At 39.9% G+C, this 25,011-nt stretch overlaps 1 protein-coding gene across 1 annotated transcript in view; it reads right to left on the bottom strand.

The window, feature by feature from the left end:
- The window catches only part of map2k6 (mitogen-activated protein kinase kinase 6), a 37,422-nt gene that overhangs the window by 9,375 nt on the left and 3,036 nt on the right, over positions 1–25,011 (bottom strand). The window contains exons 2-6 of the mRNA XM_017700828.2: positions 5,996–6,059; positions 5,656–5,704; positions 3,688–3,801; positions 1,645–1,764; positions 434–550 (exon numbers count right to left, since the gene is read on the bottom strand). Of these exons, the coding sequence (XP_017556317.1) occupies positions 434–550; positions 1,645–1,764; positions 3,688–3,801; positions 5,656–5,704; positions 5,996–6,059 (464 nt within the window). The remainder of the gene's footprint in view (positions 1–433; positions 551–1,644; positions 1,765–3,687; positions 3,802–5,655; positions 5,705–5,995; positions 6,060–25,011) is intronic.

The following is a 25,011-nucleotide window of genomic DNA, read 5'->3' as shown; positions in this document are numbered from 1 at the left end:
TCTAGAGTTGTATAGAAGAAAGTTGACCGGATAAAGAAGTGAGAAGGATCCAAATTCCCTCCCAGAACAGTAATATAGGTATCTTATTACCCAACACAGCAGTCTCAAATTTTAACATTTAGGTCCTCAGGAGACTCCGTGTTAGGCAGGCTGGTTATTGGTCAAATATATTGATTTACCATCAGAGTTACAAGTAACAACTAAGCTGAACAGAAAATTCATAGCCACAGGCAGAAAACTGCTTAAAATTACAATGACAAGGAGCGTACAAAAGGCCCAACCACACAAGCACAAAAAGACGCCATATGGACTGTTTTTAGCCCAGTTCACAGTTATTCATGATCCACATGGCTCTTAAAAGGTTGGTTTATTGAATATGTTGTTTAAAATAAAAAAAGATAAATTGCTAGAGTAGAATAATCTCAGTACTTACTGAAACTGCCATCTTGCCCAGGATGTCCTCTGGGATGGTCATACCCTTCTCCTGAACTTGCTTATAAAACTTATCCAATGACGTGTCCATCAGCTCCATACAGATCCACACGTCACCCTGACAACACATTCATCACATGAGCAAAACTACCTCGCAGTGAGTGGAGAAGGATTGGTTAAGACATCATATCACATTCTAACAAAGAAAATAATTAAACTGTGCATCACTTTTCTATTGGGGAATCAGCATCTAGATACAGGGAGAATATTTCAGCTCACTATATTTACAAGATGTACAGCCAAATTTAGGCTACGTTCACATTACTAGCATCATTGCTCTAATCAGATTTTTTGCTCAAAACCGATCTCTCCGACACGATGGTTGACAAATCATCAAATTTGATTTGTCTCATTTGACAAATGAGAAAAGTGAAAAAGGTCTGATGTGTTTTTCCACCATTTACCGGCTTTAACTTCTGTTTGGTGCTGCTGCCATGGTAACACTGAATGATGGTGCATGCGCAGTGGAGGGAGGAAGCACACAAATTCTGATCTGAACATTCACAATAAGGTGGCCTGGCCATGAATCAGATATGTATCCGATCTAGGACCACATATGAAAGTGGCTCAGGTCGGATTTGAAAAGATCAGATTTGCATGTCCACACAGCGTCCCTAAAAACATCAGATCTGTGTCACATTAGGGCAAAAAAAAAAAAAAAAAAAACACAACTTTCAGATCTGTGCTACTTCAATCTGGTAACGTGAACGTAGCCTTAATATACTAACTATGAATTCAGACTATAAATGAAACTGGGCCTGTGAAAGTTGTGGTTGGGATAGTGTAGTGGGTAACACCTTTGCCTTCTACACTGTAGACTGGGGTTCAATCCCCCACCAGGGCAAACACCCTACACTATACCAATAAGAGTCCTTGGGCAAGACTCCTAACACAGCCTTGGCCTACCAATGTAAAATGATGAAACCGTAAGTCGCTCTGGATAAGAGCGTCAGCCAAATGCCATAAATGTAAATGAAAGTGCTCATTGATTTGGCGCTCATTTTAATCTGTCTTTAAAACAACAGGCCTTTGGCTGGTATAGCAAATTCTATGAAATGTACAATACTACACAATTTAACTTTTTGATCCTACTAAAATTTGTTCTCCAGGTCCTTCATGTTGAGAACTTAGTTTCAGTGTGTTGACAGGTACCTCTCTAAACAGCGCCCCGTAGAAAGTCACGGTGTAGAAGCAGTCCACTGTTCTCATTGAAATATCCAGGTCCATCAGCAGCCGCTTCTGCTCCTGAGTGTTCACTGTTGCCCGGATTCTCTAGAAACACATAAAAATCACAAGTTGTGTTATAAGATTAACGAAGTCTAAGCATTAAGAGCTGCAACAAACACTAATAACGTGATGTTGGCAGTTGTTTTGGGGAAAAAAAATAAATAAATAAGCAAATAAACCATGAGTTCTAGAACATTCTAGAACAGCCCAAGTAGGGGAGAACATTAGCACAGCCTGAGTAGGGGAGAACATATATTATTACAGTGTGAATGGAGACATAAGTGTGAATTAGGGAGATGATTCTGTAATATTGTAAACAGAGAATATTCTAGAAGAGTGTGAACAGAGGGGCAATATTGTAGAACAGTGTGAATATAGAGAGAATCTTTGAGAACAGTGTAAATGTAAGGAGAACATTCTAGAACAGTGCAACTTAGGGAGAACACTGTAGAACAGAGTGTTCAGAGAGAACACTTTTACAGTGTAAAGTGGGGGTGTATTTCAGACCAGTGTCAAGGGAGGGGGGACAATTCTAAAGACTCCAAATAATTACTCTCAGGTAGACACACCAAATCTACCTGACTTAAAGCATCCAAAAGTGAAACATTTGGGTGAGCATAATTTTGATGTTGAGCACTAAACTAGACAGCTCTTTTGTGTGTGTATGTGTGTGTTGGCTGCATTAGGATCACTGTATCCAAGCACATCCACTCAGATAATCCAAACTTAGCCTGGATTTCCAGGTGATGGCATTTTCTGGAACTGTTACACCACCAAGTCATTAGTGGCAGGAGTACTGCATACATGATCTTCCACTACATACATGCTCTTTGCCTCACTCTGTTAATATCTAATCAAAGGAAAAAATTTGAGGGGTCATTATGTAATGATGCTAACCAGGGGGTGGGGCTTACAAGACTGGTTGGAACCAGATTTCTCTTTTTTTTTTCATAAATACAGTGAACGTGAATTGAGCTCAGACAATCAGCTGACAGAGTAAATTCTTTAAGACTCATTGCTTATTTAAAAGGGGGCAATCTGACCTTTTGTTTTCACTGCATCATAAAAGAATAAATGCCTCAAATGTCTCAGTCGATTTCGCTGTGGACGATCCCCAGAAGACGTAAGGGGTGATAGATATATAAAACATGAAGATAGTTGAAGACATGTTCACAGTATATGAATTTTACAGTATGAGGTTTGGTAAGTCGGAAAAGAAAAAAAAACAAGCACCTGTAACATGCTATCAAAATGCTATCACTAACTATGAATGTTTCACAAGCTGCACCGAAATAAACTGAACAGAACCAAAGTACAGACAATACCCACAACATGCTCAGCAAAGTATGACGCTGCTGGTGGAACAAAAGCTTGTATCTCCATTTTTGACAATTTGTACTTTTTACATTATTTATTATTATTTATTTTATTATCATTATTATTATTATTATTATTATACTATTTGAAAATACCACCTGACCTTTACAATGTTTCAAATTTTCTCTTTTTGTCTTTCTCCTGTAAAGTTAAAATTCTGGAGATATGAGATTTTGTTCCAACAGCAGGAATACTGTGAGTTGTTTTATCAGGATAATGATGAATTTAAAGATATAATGATTTCTTTAGCTGGCTTATCAGAACAATAGTTAATGGCTTATTCAGAGTTTCAGCCCTAAACACTTAGTGGACCCAGATGTCTGCAGGCCCAAAGAGGCTTCAAGTGAGAATTGGATAAACTAAATAAGCTGTGCGATGTAATGGTTTAACCGGTGAACAGACAGCTGCAGTTTGACCCCCGTGTTCACTTTCATAACAGAAGTGCAAAGTGGCAAGCAAACATTTGCAAAAAGGGTAGATGTGCTAAGGGTAATTTCCAGCAAACCACAAAGCCTCGAGTTCTTGAGAAAATTTCAGGCGTACAGTCTTGCTCTGGGGAAAATGGTGCTAGATAGAAGCGGTGGCGCTAACCTTGACAGCCATGATCACGCCGCTGGGCACATGCTTCATCTTGTCCACCACGCCATATGCCCCTCTGCCCAGTTCCTCAATCAGCTCAAGATCATCTGCCTTCACCTCAAAATTCTACACTCACACAGAAAAAAAAGCAGTTAAAGAAGTACTTCAGGACATTCGTTTATAATGACTCATTCACTGCAAGACTTGCAGCACATTCACAAACACCAAAAAGAAAAAGGCAGTGGAATAAGAAATTTCCATTTGAAAACTCTTGTTGGGGGGGAAAAAAAAAAAAAAAAAGATTAACGAGGGGGCAAAAAAAGCCACTGTTACAACCATGACTCCATGTTAGGTAATAAAACACACAAGCTCTTTCCTGCCTGCTGTTACCTGCTATGACTGGTTAACGCCAGAAAGGCTCTGAACCTCAAAGCCACAAAACACCGGCCTTCTGCAATGTAAGATCTTTTCAATCTCTGCAATCCCCCCCACCAATAAAATCTAATCTGCCTCTATCTGACAACGACCATTAAAGCAACTTAAACTTTGGGTTAAGTTGTCAAGACAAAAAGCCACCACCTTTGCCAATGGAAAATTCCACTTATTTGATGAGTTTAAAATAAATATTTTTACAGCCCAGGAGGCAGTAAAGCACATTCCAGTCTGCCTGCAATCAGAAGGATCCAATTGAGCTATAAAGTGCACTGGGCCATTCTTTAGGGCTCAGGGGCGATTAATTGAGCCAAGCTTTTATATCCACTCAAAGAACCTTACATCACCACACACAATAACACAAAATATGAAACGCAGTGGGAGGTGGGCCAGTGTTTATGGAGCATTCTGGCATAAGAATGATGATCATGTTCGGTAACTTAATATTTTGTGTTTCAAGGGTTTGATGAGTTGGAACTGACAAAAAAAACTCTACCAAGCCTAACAAATACTTCCAGCTTCTATGAGTGCAGTGATCTTCATTCAATATTCGCCAAATGAAGACGACTAACTTATGCTCTCTTTGCAGTGTAATATGAGGTTGGTCAGTGCTCTTTAAGTGCTGACGATACCCGATATGCTCAGAAAAGTGTATTGTGATGCATCACTATACCGATAAAGTATCGTCACATCGCCCAACCTTAATGGAGGCCTAACAATATTCATCAGAACATAAAATGCAAATGCTGGTCCTGATTGCAACATGGCTGACAGTCGCATGGAAATGTCTGAACACTTCAGGTCAAATTACAGATTTTGTTGATTTTCCAAGTGAAAATAAATGAACACATACTGTACAGAGAATAAACTTTATATGCCATTTTCTGCAAATTTAATGCACAATGTGATTATTTGCCGAGTTGAACATATTGGAAGAGGTAAAGAATAAAATATAAAATGCACAGGCCATTTTTATGTTACATTTAACTAATAAACAGTAATTATGCCTTAAAAATGTGCAGAGGTATTTTCTCTTTAAAAGCATGTATTAACTTATTTTCTCAACAAAATGTCATAATTTGTCCAGCAGCACCCAAACTTTTGCATATATGACTACTTTGGGAAAGAATGGTAATCAAATAATATACACACATATATAAATGTATATTATTTCATGGTGAACAGACCAAGAAATGATGCAAAATGACTCAGAATAAGATCTTGTTCCTTGGACATCTATCAAGAATGTTTTTTTTCCCACCTATAAAATGGCCTTTTGTTCCGATAACATCTTCCATCAAATGCTATATAACAAGCAAATAGGAAACTATTTGAAGGAAACTATTTAAAGAGGAATGACTAAAGCAAAAAGGGCTACACAAAATGTTTCACCAAGAACACATCTTAAAAAAAAAAAAAAAAAAAAAAAAAAAAAAAAAAACACACACAACACTACAGGAAACTATAGCAATACAAGAGAATAGTTAGTAATGTGTACCCCCCCCCCCCACCCCCTGTTAAGTTAATGGAAAATTGGAGGAATCTTACCTTCTCTCCAATAGTAACGCAGGCTTTAGAGTCCAGGTCTCTTGGGGGTCTACACGATAATGAAAAAAAAATCATTTTTAGTCTCTACAGAGCTCCCGCACAATCAATTAAAGACAGAGGACACAAGTCTTCCTTAATTACAAACCTGATTCAACTGACACTGTGACCTACCAAGCATGAGGATTCTGACTCTTCACATTATAACACAAGCAATTACAAAATGCACTGTTAATTACTTTTGTGATATGGCACTTAAGGCCCAATCACAGATTTCAAAGACAACTCAAATGGAAGGAAAATTTAAAGTGAGATTTGAGAGAAGAAATGGGGACGTGCTTACGTAGCAGCAGGAGGGGGCTGCTCAAACGCCTCCTTAGAGAGCTTGAGCACCGGCTTCTTCTTACCTGCAAACAGGAGGAGAGGGGGAGTGAGGAAATAAAAATAAAGAGGGGAAAAGAGGAAAACCCAAAACACGTTTAGTGAGATTAACAGTGCGTCTAACAGTGAACAACAAAGAGCTACTTCCATTTAGGCATTTAGCCAGATATCATCACATTGGTTGGTCGAATTGGGTAGGAATTTTAACAAAAGTAGAAGAAATGGTGGTAACAGTGAAAAAAACAGCAGAGAGAGGGTAAGGAAGAGGTTAAGAGGAAGAAGACATCACTTTGGCATGAACAAAGCAGGGAAAGAAAACACTCAGAGATGGTGAGGAAAAAAAAAAAAAAAAAAAAAGACAAGATCAAAGGGTAATGGAATCGACTGCATCATTGCAGAGCGGCCTCCGGAGACCCCCTGCCCTTTCTGTTAGCTCTTCAGAGGAATCCCACGTTTTGGAGCTGGAAGTCGGACGGACACTTACGATCGGGCAGCGCACGCGACTCCAGATCCTGGCTGAGCGAAAGCTGGGGAGCGAGAGAGCAAGAGCAGAGGGCAAGCGAGTGTACAGCAGTGACACAGAGAGACGAGGCAACAGCCACCGTCGCATTCTCTCATTTGGAGCCTCTTGCGCCAGAGCCGCAGAGCACGACGGCAACTGGCAGGGCTCGGGATGACTGACAGCAGAGTGGGCCAATCCAAACACCTGGGGGCAGGTGTACACACACGCGGCATTGCAAAGCTGCACACCCAACTGCCCAACTCAACCCTTTCACTCCGCCAAACAGGAACGATAACAGCCTATGCAGGTACAGCTTGTGCCAGAAAGGTGTGTTTAGGTGGTGCAGCAGATTTAAATATGAGACTATGGATACATTAGCATGTCAGCTAAATCATATCAACTTTAAAATTAACAGTCCAGCCTTAACTCAGACTTACACAACTTGCCCTTTACCTCCAGTGAAGTCAATCACTGAGACATGCTTGGTGTCTGTTTGCCTGTATTGTTTTAAACTGAAGCTATAAGGCTAATATAGCTCACTCCTAATGGAAGCAGATAGAAATAAGCATACTGCAAACTGCATGCTTTTATACAATTATCTAAAATAAATCACAAAAGTTTAGTTTGGAAGTGGAGCAGTGAGGCTAACGCTGCTAACAAACACCAAGTCAATAGTCACCCAAATAGTCCAAATCATTCCTGTAAAAATGTCATCACCAAAACTTCTCTAAAGCCACTTTCAGGTCATCACTGAGGTTTTGAAGACTCGGGACAAAGTATGACTTGCTATGAGCTATGAAACTGAACAAGTTGGCTGTCCATAGTTTTGGACAACAGAGTTCACAAACTACTAGTGCTGATCTATAAATCTGTACTTGTGACAATGAGCAAAAAATACAGAGATCTCTGATCCAAGATCAGTCCTGTTCTGTGAATACCAACCCTGGCTTTGTCTGAAAGCTGCGTATAGCGGCAAGGTTGTGTCATTTTCCATAGTTCACTGCACTGCAAACCACATCAACATCTCTATGTGACTTTAATGAATCCCTGGAATTGTTTTGAGCGGGCTGGGAGATGTTCTAGTGATGTAGTTTGCATGTTCTCCCCATGTCTGTGTGGGTTTCCTCTGGGTTCTCCGGTTTGCTCCCACAGTCCAAAGACATGCAGTCAGGCCAATTGGACATGCTAAATTGCCCCTACGTGTGAGTGTTTGAGTGACTGTCTGTCTGTCTGTCTACCCTGCGATGGACTGGCAACCTGTCCAGGGTGTATCCTGCCTCCCGTCCGATGTCTGCTGGGATAGGCTCCAGCCCAGCCCCCCACCTACTACATACACTATATTGCCAAAGGTATTCGCTCGTCTGCCTTCACGCACATATGGTTTAAGAATTGGATGCCACTAAATTTCATAGGTTTTAATATGATGTCAGCCCACCCTTTGCAGCTATAACAGTTTCAACTCTTCAGAAAGCTTTCCACAAGGTTTAGGAGTTTATGTTTATGGGAATTTTTGACCATTCTTCCAGAAGTGCATTTGTGAGGTCAGACACTGCTGTTGGACGAGAAGGCCTGGCTCGTAGTCTCTGTTCCAATTCATCCCAAAGGTGTTCTATTGGGTTGAAGTCAGGAGTTTGTGCAAGTCAGTCAAGTTCTTCCACGCCAAACTCGCTCATCTATGCCTTTATGGACCTTGCTTTGTGCACTAGTGTGCAGTCACATTGAAACAGGAAGGAGTCATCCCCGTCTTGCTTTACACCAATGTATTCGATGATTTTTACCGATGTAAGGCTTTGATGCACCTGCTTGGCCATGGAAACCCATTCCATGAAGCTCTCTACGCTGTTCTTGAGCTAGTCTGAAGGCCACATGAAGTCTGGAGGTCTGTAGCAAGTGACTCTGCAGACAGTTGGCGACCTCTGAGCACTGTGTGTCTGAGCATCCGCTGACCCCGCTGTCATTTTATGTGGTCTACCATTTCGTGGTACCACTGACAGTTGGCTGTGAAATATTTAGTAGCGAGGAAACTTTCACAACTGGACTTGCTCCACAGGACCTCCTGAGAGCACTAATCCTCCTGAGAGACCTCCTTCTCTCACTAATGTTTGTAGAAGCAGTCTGTAGGCCTAGGTGCTTGGTTTTATACACCTGTGGCCATGGAAGTGATTGTAACACCTGAATTCAATTATTTGGATGGATGAGTGAATACTTTTGGAAATCTAGTGTAGATGCACTTTGTAGTTCTACAGACTGTAGTGCATGTGTTTCTCTGCATACTTTGTTAGCCCCCGTTTAATCTGTTCTTCAGTGGTTAGGACTCACATGGACCCTGACAGAGCAGGTACTATTTGGGTGGATCATTCTCAGCACCAAAACTGATGTGGTGGTTCTGTGTTACTGCGGACAGTGAGAGGACACCGTGTTTAAAAACTCCAGGAGCACTGTTGTGTCTGATCCACTGAGACCAGCACAACACACACTAACACACCACTACCACCACCACCACCACCACCACCACATCAGTGTAACTGCAGTGCTGAGAATGATCCACGACCCAAACAGTACATGCTCTGTGAGTCTCCATGGGGTCCTGACCACTGAAGAACAGCATAAAAGGGGGTTAACAAAGTATCAGAGAAACAGTTGGACTACAGTCTGTAATTGTAGAACTACAAAGTCCCCCTATATAGTAAGTGGAGCTGATAAAATGGACAATGAGCGTAGAAACAAGGAGGTGGTCATAATGTTATGCCTGATCAGTGTATAAACAAAACAGAAAACACATTATGGAGAAATGTCCTCGGTCTTACTAAAATCAACAATTATAACTTCTGGTGCTACAACACTGAGGGCAGCAGTGAGCAATGTGTGTTTATTTGAATTCTGTGTCTGTGATTAAAACATCAGCCAAATCGAAACGTTGGTCCGAGTAAAATTAATTTTTTTGTTTTCAAAAATTATCTGTAGATATCAATATGATTCTAATACCGTCATGCATCCCTACATTTTGCAAAAAAAAAAAAAAAAAAAAAAAAAAAAAAAAAAAAAAAAATCAATGTAGGTTTAAATTTTAACAGCTGACAATATCGTAAAGAAATACATGAACTCCACTACTATATAATTGACTGAACCTTTCAAGTACTTGCATTTGCATTTGATACTTAGGCTAATTTAAAGAACTCACATCTTTAATTTTTCCCTCCACCGAGACTCACTTGTTAATGGAGTTTTACCTACCAAAAACAAGCATGATTTCACTTTTATACAGCTTTTTGCCAACCTCTCTAAAATCACAAAAAAAATTATTTTTTGGATTTTTTGCTTTCTGCACAGTTTGAGTACAGCAGATCATTGCTGTTGAAAGAAAAATAAAAAGGGTATTACATCGTTTGAAAAATTCATAATGAATGGACCAGTAGAAATGCTACAAAATTGTATCTACATTAACTTACATCAAGTTAAGGATGTTTTTGCCCTCTTCACAAAGTTATCATTTTGGAGATACAGGCTTTTCTTTAGAGAGCAACAATATTTCAACAGGTTGTTTGTTACTGTACCTTTAAGACCAACATGTAAATGAGCTCTGTTCTGTTTAAGAATGCATTAATAGTAATATCGACCAAACACAGCACTCATTGATTTAAAACTTGTGAAATATACACCAATACCGATATCTAATATCAGCTGATACTATGTGACATAAGCCTAGTGTATACTGCCACGCTAATGAACAAACAACTGAACGAGGGCCGGCTCACACATAGAAGTGCTACTGACCCAGTTGTAATTGGACTTAAGTCACTGGTCACTTTAAACATTCCGCCTTGGTATTATATTCCCACCAGAAATTTAACGCACCAACACAATCGCAGCTACATCTCCAATGCGGGTGGAGCCATGTAGGCTAGTTAAACGAAGGAGAAAAGGTTGACATTTGGTACCAATCCCTTACTGTGTTTGGCTGAATAGACCTGTGATCTACAAATGTTAAAAAGGTGATTTTTTTTGATTATTTAGTTTTGACATGGGCTGTAAAGAGATCATATTGTCCTACTGTGTATATCACATCTTCAGTGCAATGTTAGCAAATCTGCTCAGTTTCTCTGCGTGTTTACACAGCACTTGGCATGTAACATGCTGTTTTGAATGACCGCTTTATTTGAAATTGTTTATAGACATTTCATAGTTAATTTCACGTGGCATGGACTGAGTGTTGTCCTACAGGCTGAGTATATAAATTGTAGGCTTTGTTCGCACAGGATGGTTGCACAGCATCAGGCTTTAGAGGACATTCAACTACAGCTCAAGCAGGCAAACAAGACATAAAGCTCGAAATATGAGCACCTCCGATGCTTTAGCCTCAGAAGCGATTCCTGCCACTGAAAGAGGCAGATGAAGAGCATGAGAGCAAAAACTATAAAACATTCTATACCTCCAGGTGAACAGAAGTGCTTCTCTAATGTGCAATAAAACATGCGTTTAAGGTAGGTAGCACTGAAGTGAAGGTAATTCATTATGGTATCTGACTTGAAATTTGTGTGTACTAAAAAACATGTGCTGGTACTCATACTGGTAAATCATACTGATGCATTACTAGCTCTGACTAGTTGCACTGTACTGTGCCTCATTCAAAAACAGTCCTGGTTGAAACACTTCATATAGCGTCAGCATGTATGGGCAGAGCTAAACTGCTGAAGGCTGAATATATGTGAATGAATTGGTTTTCTTGACATCATAAAAACAATGAACTGAAAATAAGCCATTTTTGTAGCTTGGTTCCCCTATACAGACTGTATGGATGGGCCAAACCATCTTGAAATTTTAACAATGTTTACATACTAGAGGTCTGCGTGGGACCATTTTTTCAGTCCCGCTCCCACCTGCTCCTGCAACATTTCAGCCCGCTCCAACAGAAAATCAGAATCATTTGTACTGCTCCTCCCCACAACTGAAACGTGCAGTTTTGTTGAGGCGATCCACTGAAATCCAATATCTGACGAAGTCTATTCAAGAATACATTATTCTCTGCTGAAATAACAAAGCGGTCATGGTCAGTGGGCTCACTGAAGTAACTACTCGTTCTACTTTATTTAAGCTATTCATTAATTTACGAGATTTCTCTTTTGGCCCGCTCCCACCAGCAGTGGGCTGGATTCCCGCCTGCTCCCACGTGCAACACTGAAAATTAGTCACACACTGCAAGATACTGTGGCATGTTCTGCAGGAGTGCAGACCTGTATTACAAACCACATGAAACTCCTATCTGTAAAAAGGGGGTAGGGCAGTGTTCCCTTCAAGTGTACTGCGATTTAGAAATGCTCTGCAGCTAAAGTGCTCTCAAGCACCATTTCAAAAGGTCCACTGCATGTAAAGTCACTCTTGGCACTAAAGCATATTTAAATTCTGTTTAATTCACGTAACAAGTCATTCTGCAACTGACTCATAATAATATGAGCACAAATTTTCCCATGTCATTCAAGCCTCCTGAGTACTGCTGTTTTTACTGTAAGATGAAATCAGCTGAAGCATAGTTTCACGGATATCTGGAAAAATAACTAATCAGTTACACTGTATTTAAGAACAATTAACCTGTGCTGTATCTACTCTTATTGCCAAAGACTCAAACACACAGGATACAGACATGCACACAAAGAAAATGCAGGCTTCACATACTCTTTATTCTAGTCATCTTAAGAGGCTTGGATCCACTACCATTTCACTGTGGAACTGAGAGGACTGGAAATGTGATCTGTAATACCACATCGAAGTTTGGCTGACAACACTAAAATCCTTCCTGTTCTACTTGTATTTCACATATTTCCCTCTAAGTACGAGCTATTGGCAAAAGACCTGCAACATTAGCTGAATCAGGCAAAAACGATCCCGGAGAAGATGAGTGTAGCTTCTAAAAACATTGGATGTGTGTCGGGATTCCAGTGAAGCTGACTCTTATTTGACCTAAATAACTGCTCTATTATGGGGAATGCCAAAGCCAGTTCAGTGATGCAGTGGATTCAGGTGCTACTACGCGCTTATTAGGCCTGTTGCAATTATTACATAATCATCTGACTGCAATTACTTGAGCTGATCATAAATACACTGTACAAAAATATAAATGCAACACTGAAAAGATTTTACGAAAACCAGCAAAATGAAACAGTATTCCCACATTAGCATCATGTCCACCATTTGCGTGTAGAAGTACATTTCCCGAAAATTCCATGTTAATCTGCTTCAAAAGTGCTGCATTTATATTTTTGTTCAGTACAGATTGTAGTAAGCCTTTACTATCACACATTGACATCACAACAAAATGTGAATTGGATGCATTTTATCAGCTGGGTTAAGGCAAACTGTGCAAAAACAGTAAATGTATTTGTGGGTCTTAAAACATCATAAGGTCTCATTTCTGACTGGGGCTTTAACATTTTAGTGGGCAGTGATGAGTAACATTCAGTTATTTGAGCTTGGGCAGCTTCTCTTATTAACTGGGAGCTACTAAGCTTTGGCAGTTGGAAGTAAAACGGCTTACTTGTCCACAATCTGTGTGTATTTTAACACCGTTTAACTACAGTTAAAAATTGCCTATTAATTTGTTGATCACACCAATTAAAATGGAAAACCATAATCCGTTAAAGTTTCATGATTCTGAAAGGCTTAAAGTAGAGATGGAAGGATCCATCATTTATGTCTCTGTATCTGACAAATTTGTGAAACTAAATATGCAATCGGCGATCGCGCGTTTCTCTAACTTGGGCGATCTCGAGAGCTAACCAGGGACGTAAAACATAAGCCATATTTCGCCTGACATGCCAGAATGTAATTACTGCATCATTTCAACTGGAACATAATATTAAGAACAAGAAGCTGGTGAACAAGAAGCCAACTTAGGCCTTAATATACAAATTTCAGTCATGAAAAACATTTTCCTGAAGTATATTACATATTTGGATCTTATCATGCTGTAAGCTGGCTTTCTGAACATCCAGAGCTTTAATTAACATGGTTTCTGTCAAAGCTTTGAAAATTTGTTTCTGTACACTAGCATCAGAGCGCTAATCTTAGGTTAGCTTACACCACACTAGCTTCATGAATTGAGACTTTGCCAGGGAGTGAAATTAAAAGTAAGACTCACAACTACAAGAGTGACCATGTGTCAGCCCTTTTAGCCTTTTCAGTACATTTAAAAACCCACCTGAGAAGCAGGAGGACTGTTTTGTCCTGTTAGCTATGCCAGTTGCATGGGCTATGGTCATTTCAATGGCTACGCTAGCCTGAGACACCAGAATACTGCATCATCCAAGGTGAAACAGGAAAATCTGAACAAGTAGCTGGCAAAAAGTAAGCCAGCTTCAGCCTCATTCTATCCATTTCACTAATGAAAAACACTTTCCTGATGTATATTAAATATTTGGCTCCTATTATGCTGTAAACTTGCTGCGTGAACATGCAGAGCTGTATTTAATGTGGTTTGTTATAGCTTTGAAAATTTGTTTCTGATAGCACATTAGCACCAGAGCACTAAGCTACACTTAGCTTACATAACTTCATGAGTTGGGGCTTTGGCATGGACTGAAAATAAAAAGACGCACAGCTACAAAAGTGACCGTGTCAACCCTTTTAGAAGAATGTAACATTAATAATTGCGATTTAGGATTTATCTTTTGTTCACTGCATGAACAAAAGGACAAGCCTAAAGTGGCCAATCTTGCTTCCTAAATGTTTACTTTTATATCTTCTCCCTCAAGAAAAACATAACTTTAATTGTCTCTATCTTTTATTGTGATCAATATTTAGTTACACAATCATGTGTAGAGACAATTAAAGTTACGTTTTTCTTGAAGGGGAAAATGTAAACAAACACACATTACTTATGCTGATCTTTAAACATGCTCGAGCACCAAGTTAGAAATTTATATGCCTCAAGCGAATCTAGAGGCATAATACGATGTGTAATCTAATGACTGCTAAACAACGTCAGTCATCTAACCTCGTTCATCTCACATAACTGCAATTAGGCGGTTATGTAACAACTGTAACAAGCTCGTCTTACCCTCTACCTGTATAGATTTAATGAAATACAACTTTTAGCATCATTTAGTTAATTTATCAGGTTTAATATCAACTCACAAATTCTCCATCATCCAACGAAAAGGTACGAGGTGCATCATAAGTTATGATGTGACTAGAGGACATCAGCCGAGGTGAAAACAGACACTAAGCATTTCTCTGTTTAGATTGGCTGCATTTCTAGGTATAAAGTTCATCTATTATGTCACCTGTTTTGGATTTGTGACCTGAGATTAATACTATACAGTAAAAGTAGGAGACAAAATAGTACATTATCTTCATTCTGTGTTTTTTCTTTATTATTTTTTAATAAACCTTACAAATTAGAACATCAAATATGACTGAAATGCCCATCCCTGATTTGGTCACGGCATGCAGGAAGCGTAGGTGTAGAAGAACACGTGGTGCGTTTTTGTCCGGAGCAGTCACTTGCAGGAAGCAGACTGCAGTACTCGTGCCCCGTCATGCCCCCACTCCCTGCACCCATGGGCCCACTGTTGTCTCATTTCCACAACAGCTTTGTTGCCTGAAAGCTAGGAGTCAGGAGGGTCTCCTCCCACCTGCATTTGCACACGCAACAATAGCGGCAGAAAACTGACACTCAACTACTCTTTCTTCCCACTCCCCCCACCCATCCCCCGCCAAAAAAAAACCCACCCACACGACTCTTATGAATGACAGGACAGACAGACGCACTTCAGAGAGGGGACACTTCACCGCTCAAAAGCAGTTTCGGTTACAGTTTCACACCAGAGGTAAAAACGTGACTATTATGAATAGAGGCAAAACTAGTTATCCACTCAAAACTACTGCAAAGTGAACATTCCTAATCCAAACAATTGCAACCTGTCATAGCCTGATGCCTAATAAGCTCCTGCAAGCTGTCATCATAGGAGATATTCAGAGGGGGAGGGAAAAAAAAAAAGTTAAAGTTTACAGGCTTCAGTTCATTCTGCGAGCTGCAAAGGGCTGAGAAACTATTACGTAAGCACTAGAAAGGCCAGCTCAAAGCCTCCAAATATAACAACCAGTGCCATGCCATGTCAAACGCTTCTCAGCTGTCATGGGGGTAACCGAGTGTTCTGGCTAAGCAGTCATTTTTCCATTCTCTCCTCAGCAGAGTCTGGGAGGGGGAGAGGGGGAGGGGGAGAGGGGGAGAGAGAGAGCGCGAGAGAGAGAGCGTGCGAGAGAGAGACAGCACGAGAGAGAGAGCGCGCGAGAGAGAGACTGACTGGGCTGGAATTGATGGGACAGGCAGTGGCACGCTCAACAGGGTAGAGGACAACTTTCATCTGCACTCAGGCAGCCATGCGAATCACCAATTCTCACAAATCAGAGACACACATTAACAAAGACTGATAAGCATTCATGCTCTGCAACCTGGTGGAATCTCTAACTCCACCTAACATGACAAGCAGCTCAATCTGAATGTGCAGAAAGTCTCTATGAAAGTAATCCATAGAGACTTAAAGGAATAGTTCAGCAATAAATCAATAAACAAACTTACACAATTTTCCACTTACCCATATGTAGGCAATCATATGTTTGGAATTTTTTCCCTCCTTTAGTTTAAAGCTGGAGCTCCAAGACTAACAAACACTAGAAGTCACCCAATTTTTTTCTGTAAATCCATCCTCCAAACTCACTCAAATCATATTCAGCTCTTCATTATGGTTGTGCAGAGTAAAGGTGGGCAATATTTTTATTGTTTTCACGATATCAGTAAAGAAAGCTGACCACCTAAACATTTCCTTTAAAAGAAAGCATAATTAGTCCTGTTTACTGAAATTAGTGCTGTGTTACTGAAGGGCATTGAAAGAAAGTGCCTTTTTTTGTTTGTTTTTTTCTTGTTTTTAGCAGCAGTAGTAATTATGACTTATTTTCTTAACATATTGTCAAAATAATAAGATATTAAATGTTAAGAAACAATTATTTAAGGATTTAATTCATTGTTATGAGATCATTATTTCACCATTGTAAGTCATTATTTTCAGAAAATGACATTATTCGGGCATAGTACATCACTGTTATGAGATTTTGCCTTTTAGATACAGTAAGCCAGTATTTTAAGAAAATAAGTCATTATTTTGAGACTACATTAACATCTTAAAATGGCTTCCATACAGCACAGTATAAGAAACAAAATTCATCGCACTCATTGTTTTATAAGTGGTTTACAAATGTGGCACTATTACTGCTTCATGTAGGTTGAAACCAGACAATAAACAAAAGTCATTTATATTGTGTATTGAGAAAAGAGGAAAAATAAATAAATAAATAAATAATAAAAAATAAAAAATAAAAAACACACACACACACACACACACACACACACACACACACACACACACACACACACACACACACACACACACACACACACACACACACACACACACACACACACACACACACACACACACACACACACACACACACCACACAACCAACCAACCAACCACCCACCCACCCACCCACGCAGTTGTGGGCTGGAGGTTAGGGAACCGGCCCTGTGATCAGAAGGTTGCCGGTTCAATCCCCATTGCCGACAGTCCATGACTGAGGTGTCCTTGAGCAAGACCCCTAATCCCCAACTGCTCCCCGGGCACCATGGTTAGGGCTGCCCACCGCTCTATGCAAGTGATGATTCTGCTCACTGCCCTCTAGTGTGTGTGTATTCACTAACGTGTATGTGGTGTTTCACTTCATGGATGGGTTAAATGCGGAGGTGGAATTTTCCTGTTTGTGGTATTAAAAAAAAAAAAAATCATGTAACACACACAATATATTTTATTTCTTCTTTATATATATATATATATATATATATATATATATATATATATATATATATATATATATATATATATATATATATATATATATATGACACACACACACACACACACATATAGGCATACAGAAACATGCAGGCATACAGAAACTAGATTAGATTCAGTTTTTCTTTCTGTTCCAAACACATGTCTCCAGCAGAATATCTCAACACTAACAGTTATTTAGACAAAGAAACAATAGAAATCAAGAACATAGTCTGTTGCGTCCTTACATTTCCATGACATGCATGCATGGGCAGCCGTATTTCAGCAGAGCAAACGTTGTGTAAAGTGGCTTCCTGCGCCATTCAGCATTATTTATTTTTATGATTCAAGTCACATATATGAGAAGTCTTTATGTCAAACCTTAAAAACGGGTCCAGTTTAAGTTTTGTAATCGATATATTACTAAGATCCCAAAAAATATCAAAACTGGCAGATATCTGCTTAAAAATGTTTGAAAATATCAACATCAGACAGATTTGGTTGACATTTTAAACTGATGTGACGTATTTATTCCACTCTGGAAGAGAAGAATGTTTAAGTGATGCTGGGTTACTGTGTTAAATGTCTGCATTTCATTCATTTCACTGCATTTATAACTCAATACAAATAAAAGTTACATTTCTCTTTAGTACAGGTGCATTTAGTCCTAATTTCTACATTGTATAAATGTTTGTATCATCATTGGCAGCCAAGTATATAAAAAAAAAAATTTGGACTTTAGCATCTGGCACAAATCCCATATTGGTGCATCCCATAGTACTTAGAGAAAAGATTTGGGTGACTATTGGCTTCTAGTGTTTATTAGCTACATTAGCCTCGTAGCTCCAGTTCTAAACTAAAGAAGCAAAATTTGGACACTAAACATGTCCTTGCTGTTTGACTATGTTTAGGGTATGTGAAAAATTGTGTTAATATGATTTTTCACTGAATCATTCCTTCAAACACCCTCCCTACTTTAATATATGCAATTACTTTTACATCCAAGAAAATAAACATAATTGCAAAAGGGGCCAATAACAAAAGAGCCAGGCTGAGCAGTATCTTACAGATGGGCTGCACAATCAACTGTTTTCTTCATGTATAAAAGCGCATTGCAATATTGCCATTATCCAACACCTACTCAGTACACCACAAAACATGCCACAGACTCCTCTTTTAAAATGAAGCTATGAACTGACTTTTTGGTTGAAAGCTAATAAAAAGATGAACTCTTTTCACAGCCAGAGAACTACCTTGGCTATTCACTGCACTTCTTTCAAGCACATTATGGAAAATCTCAGAGGCTGATCTTATAACCCTTGCAGGACTTCATTAAGCAGTAACCCCCGTCTGCAGTCTGAAGGCCCACATCGTGTAGCCACACCTTACATTCACCAAGCTGCACAAGATGGCACGCATACGTCAGACCTGCCCTTAAAAGAACACCTCACCAAAAAAGCACTACTGCAAGCAGTGCTGGCCAGAAGCCAACAGGAATCAGTTAACACACCATTTAGATTAGTGCAAGCAGCACCAACTGATCCGAGCTGCGTCTCTTTCGCCATTAGCAATCTTAACATTGTTGGGGGAAATACTCTTCAGAAAAACATAAAAACATTGTTCCCATGGAGGCAGATGGAAACACAGCCCTGCCTGCACTCGGCCTACCGCACCAGCGAGAACTCAAAAGGACATAACATGATCAATGGATTATATAACTGCGCAACGTTGGCAGGAAACAATGGCTAGTATGTACTGTCTGACCAGCACAGGAAGAAAATGAGATTGGCACTTCCTCTGAGACTCCAGAGAAAGATATTTTTGTCAGCCAGATCTGAGAGCTCTGATGCTTTTTCTTTCTTAGGAAGCTCAGGTAGTTCATTTTCCACAAGCCAGTTGTGTCAGAACACATTAAACTCATATTTGCGCTGAGCTCAGCAAATGTTCACTTTGCAATGAGAAGCACACAATGTGAAGCAGATGGCGCCAAGATACAGTAGGATGGACTGTCTAGGGAACACCAAAGATTCAGCTGTACATTGCTTTTACCGCCAAGTGGTATTTAATTCAATGGCTGATGTAGGAGAAAAGGGACAGGTGAGACTTTAGCGAAGTGACCTCAGTGAGCTCCTGAACACTGACTTGCCATTATTTCACATGCACTTGAACGGACGGTTGGCAGTTAATGTGTGGGGTTTTCAGAGCGTGTTTGGCTGGTGACTAGCACAGCCTCAGCGTGCCTGGAGTTCTTCTGCAGGAACTCACTAGGCAGCTTGCTGTCAACCTTCAAAACCCCTCTAACGCACTATGCCCGGAATTCCAATAATCCCAAGAGTTCTGTGGAATTCCAGGGACCCGTAGGAGGAAGGATGAATCAGAGTGAGAGGAAAAGAGCAGAGCAAGGGAGCAAGAGAAAAGGACAAAAAAAATGGCATGAAATGTGGACCACCAAGTTAAGCAAGAATGGACAGACAAGCAAACTAAAAGAGCTCAGACCAAAAGAGAGGAGGAAAAAAAAAAAAAAAAAAAAGAGGGAGAGAAAGAACAGAAGAGACACAGAGAGAGAGACAGAGATGAAAATAACCTCTTGAGCCGCCGGCTGTTTGGCCCCCCTGACCGCTCTGGCAGTTTTTAAGACACTCTACACTTCCAAAGATGGCAGACCCCACAGCTTAGAGCTGCCGGGGCCGCTGCTTTGGGAAGCATGTCATCACTGGCTCTTTCTCTGTCTGCTTCCTCTGCTCCGCACAAGCTAAAATGACAGACCTTGTGCAGGACTCTGGTCTCCACACCAGAAGCCTCTAGCATTAGCCTACAGACCGTAACCCACCACACTCTCCCTGCCAATAACAGAGCTCTTCCCAAGAACAAGTATTTGTGCTTTAGAAGTCTGAACAGGAAATGTGGGCAGGGAGGGTTACACATGTTAGAGAAGGTACTATTATAAAGCAGTGTTAGCTTGGGGGCAAGAGAAGTTCTCAGCTAAAAAAACAAAAACAAGTGTTAGCTTGGACTCTAATATGTAAGAAAAGTTCTGGTAAAAGAAGTTCTCAGCTAAAAAAAAAAAAAATACATTAGGGTTTAATAAGCAAACTAGCTCTAAAAACTGTTAGCTTGCTGTTCTCATGTCAATATATTCATCAATTAGTTTCAAAAACTGTTAGCTTACAGTCTAATAAGTAAGAAAGGTTATTACCTAGCTTTAAAACTGTTAGCCTGGTGTTGGAGCTAACTTGAGGGCTTTTACAAAGGTTCTCTGCTAAAGCAAACAGGGTTAGATTAAGGTCTAGTTGTCAGCTAGACTGGTCTAATAAGTTCTTGGCCACAAAAAAAAAAAAAAAGTTAGCTTGCAGGCTGTGGAAAAAAGTTTATAAATAAAAATAACATTAGCTTGGGCTGTTTATTTAGCCTTAGGGCTAACATGCAAAAGAACTTCTCAGCTAAAAAAAAGGTTGGATGGTTTAATATGCAAGAAAGGTTATTAGCTACCTATTAGCTAAAAACTGCTAGCTTACAGTTTAATACACAAGAAACGTCAATAGCTAGCTTTAAAAATGTTAGCTTGGTCTTTGTTAGTTATTAACTAGCTAATTGGGATCTATTCTCTGAGAAAAGTTAAGGATTTTTTTAAAGTGTTATATATGGGGCTAATATGCATGAAAAAAAAACACAAACATTCTTAGCTAAAAATTGAATGCGTTTATTGCCATCTTTAGTGACTGCAGGCTGTGCCAGAGATATTCAACTGATTCTTTTTGGCAGAAAACATAGCAAAGGTGGGTTAAGGCCTCTTAAGTTTAGCTTGGAGGCTAACATGTAAAGGAACAAAACGGTTTAAAGCCAAATCTTAGAAAAGTTATTAGACGGCTCAAACTGTTAGCTTGATGCCCAATATGTAAGCTACTGACTTGCTAAATGGGGTCTATAACGTAAGAAGTTTGATTACGTTTTTTTTTTTTTTTTTTTTTTTTTAAGTGATGGATTTGGGGCTAATATGCAAGAAACACTTAGGTGAAAAGTAAAAATTGTATTGGCATGCTCAGTGACTGCAGGCTGTGCAAGAGATTTACAACTGATTCTATATGGCATAAGACCTAGCTAACCTTACAAGTAGCCTTGCTTGGAGGCTAATATCTAAGAAAAGTTATTAGCTAACTTTGAGGCTAATAGAAAAGTCCTCAGCTAAAACTAAGCAGCGTTAACTCGAGGTCTAGTTATTAGCTAGACTAGGGTCTAATGCATAAAAAAGTTCTTAGCTACAAAAAAAAAAAAAAAAAAAGTGTTAGCTTGCTGGCTATGGGAAAAAGTTTACAAATAAAACTAGCATTAGCTTGGTCGATTTATTTAAAAATAGCATTTGCCTGGGAGCTAAGATGCAAAAGAACCTCTCAGAAACTCTAAAAAAATGTTAGCTTGGGGTTTAATATGCAAGAAAAGTTATTAGCTAGCATATAAAAAAAATTAGCTTGCTGGCTATGGAAGAAAAGTTCTGAAATAAATAGTGTTAGCTCAGGGATTTCTCCTATGATCGGCTGCCACTGTGCTAAGTTGTCCATGTAACGTGCAATATTTTATTCAGTTGTCAGCATAAATGCTTGGCAGACTAACCATTATGAAAACTCAACAGGTGTGTTAACAGCAAACAGCTAGGCGTGTGAAACTTTCACTTAACCCTCATTAGACATTCACCCTTGCTCCAGTCGTTTCCCACGAAGCGTGCTAAGCATTTCATCCTGTAGCTAGCGAGATAAGCGGAAGAAAAAAGGCCCAAAAAAATTATTTACCAAAGTACACATGAGCTACTAAGTACCTTAAGTAGCTCACTCGACTTGACTCAAGTTCTCTTCACGTCAAATACCACCTTTATTATGCACCGCCTTCATTATGCAGGAGCCAATTTAGAGAAACACAACTGTGCCGGAAAGGGAATGAGCAGAACGAGACATTGCTCCTTAAAACCAATATGAATTGGCAGTCTTATTTGCATGCAGGAGATTATTTCCTGCATGTGCAAGAGCTTTAGCAAACTGCATCTGGGCCAAGTAAGAGCACCACTTTAATATCAAACATATTTCAGCAATGCTTGATGATGACATGAGGCTATTTATTGCCTCCAGCAGAGCTGAGGAGATGGTGGTGGTGGTGCACAATGCATTCCTCTACTCACTCAAAAATATAGCATGGCCTGTTTTTTTGGGGGTTTTTTTTAATAGGATTGCAGGCCCATGCGATAGTATAACAACATGAATGATTAGCCTATATGCACGTCTTGTAAAGTGCAATCGTAAAGAGACACCTCAGTGGAGTTCTGAGGAGGGGTGCGCAGTCAATTATTCAGAAGTCTGCAATAAGACGGATCGATGTCAGAATGTGCAGCTTGCGCAACCCTGCATAGCTCATATCCTTTAGAGCAAAGAGAGACAGAATGAAAGAGAAAGAATGGGAGAGCTAGAGAAAGCATTCTGCCCCCTCCAGGCAGGGCCTCTCTGTCTGAGAGCCTGCAGAGCGAACAGGCTGATTACTCCTGAGCGATTCAACACCAGGGAGACACTATTTATGCTTGTCTTATTTTCAGCATGTCACCCTCTTTCAGTGCACTCACACATGCAATGCAAGTGCCTCATCGAAACACATTCAGCTGCAGAGTTCCAGTCGATTCTAACATAGATCGCACATGTGAAAAAGATTTGCATGCAGACACTGTGTGCAGATTCCCGACCCGGATTTGATTTTGCAGACTGTGATGGACGAGTCTGGGGGTACAGTCAAAAAGGTAGGTGGCCTGGCGGGTCGTCTGCACAATACAGAAAACGACCTGATTGTTCCCTTGTGCAGAAAAAAAAAGGCAACGTGGCTGGACGGCCACCAACAATCAGCCTGTCGAAACAGCGGATTTAGTATCTGTGCCGCTGAAACTCGCGGGGGCCATTTGCATGACAAATGTGACAATTGTGCGCCATGGAAGCCTCCCCGCGTAGCTTTAGGCCTGGCTGCAGGGGCGAGGCATGGCCAGGACACTGAGCCACTGTGCATCACTGGGGCCACAGCATGGCACACAATGGTAGCCAGAGAACCAACATTGTAATAGCGTGTTAAAGCAGTGACCAACAGGCACGACAAGCAGTGGCCAACAGGCACGAGACACAAGTCTACTGATACAGTGTGGGACGGCTTATAAAGCCATTCTCCAGAAAAAGAAAAAAAAAAAATCAGCAAAAAATGTGCTCTAAACAAATCTCTGCTTGTTGTGAATTATCAAACCAGTTTTTGAGCTTCAAGAAAGTTGACGGAGATGTTTTGACCCCTGGTGCTTTAGGCCTGCATTTCGCATTTCTCATCGTGAACTGCTAATTTAAAAAAATAATAATACTTTTCCCATTCAGTTCATTCAGCATGTTCAACACTCATCTCAAAGTTGATCTCAACTCCCAACTTGTTATTGATCAAATTGCATGAAATCAAGCTCCAAAAACATCTTGGATAGAATTTTTATATAGCCAAGCTGCTACTCCTCTCAAGCTACATGCATATGGACAAGATTCAGAACACAGCGCCTTGTACAACACCGTACGCCAAGAAAACCAGAGTCCTTATTTCACTTTATTTTTTATTTAGATGCATCTTTTCAGTGCCATCTTGTTGAAACAGACATTAACTATAGCAGCCCAAAATAGAGTTTGCATGTTAGAGAAGAAAAGGCAGTTGTGTGCAAAAGGAGGGAGATTCAAAAAGCATAGTTCTGTGCAAAAACAGTAAGAACCAACAAGTACCTTGACATGACCACTAGGCAGCTACCTTAGTGTATATTTCATTGGACAAATATGGCCTCTTAATCACCTTAGCACACTGAACAACAGCAAAAAACCATGATAAACTCAGTCGGTGGGGCTGATTCACTCATTCTAATCATTAATCTCCCTCATGGGAATCCCTTGCAGCAACAAAATCCAGAGGATGATTTTATTTTTGTCACTTCCTGCCACTCAATACACAATTACAGTCCAACTCTATAAACTTCAAATACCACAGACGCAACACCACACTGTGCACCACTCAGAGTAGACAAAAGGGTCAAGTTTTTAAAATGAGCAAGTTTTTTTGTGCACATAAATAATAACTGAAGCAATACAAGTGTACAGTACTATTTAAAAATGGTAAGAATAAGTGATCAGACTGTTACGGCAAGGATTTTACCAGTAGTGTCAAGACTGTTGACAGAAACCTCAGAATATTTCGCTCAAATACAGAAACTGTATACTGTTAAAAATGGACAAAATACTCTAAAGTGGATTTTAACAGACTCTGCAGCAGCACCCATATTTTTTACATATGTGGAGGATATTAACATACAAGGCATTCGAGCTAAATTTGCAAGAGAAACTTACTAAGTGAAGAGAGTAGAGAGTCATCACCATAAATGTCTATTCAACACAGGAAAAATGCATGAGCATGTAAGTCATGCCGATTGGAAGGCTAAGGCTAACTAACATGCTGGCCAACTAGGTCAAAAACACACTATGTGCTTGAGACTCGCTAATTAATGTCATTCATTAAAATCTATATCATCGCTGTCATGCAAAATCCCTGCATCCT

This window comes from Pygocentrus nattereri, chromosome 13 (assembly GCF_015220715.1).
Source record: "Pygocentrus nattereri isolate fPygNat1 chromosome 13, fPygNat1.pri, whole genome shotgun sequence".
NCBI lineage: Eukaryota > Metazoa > Chordata > Actinopteri > Characiformes > Serrasalmidae > Pygocentrus > Pygocentrus nattereri.
The sequence above is the reverse complement of the archived record's forward strand: the minus strand, read 5'-3'. Positions and strand labels throughout refer to the sequence as shown.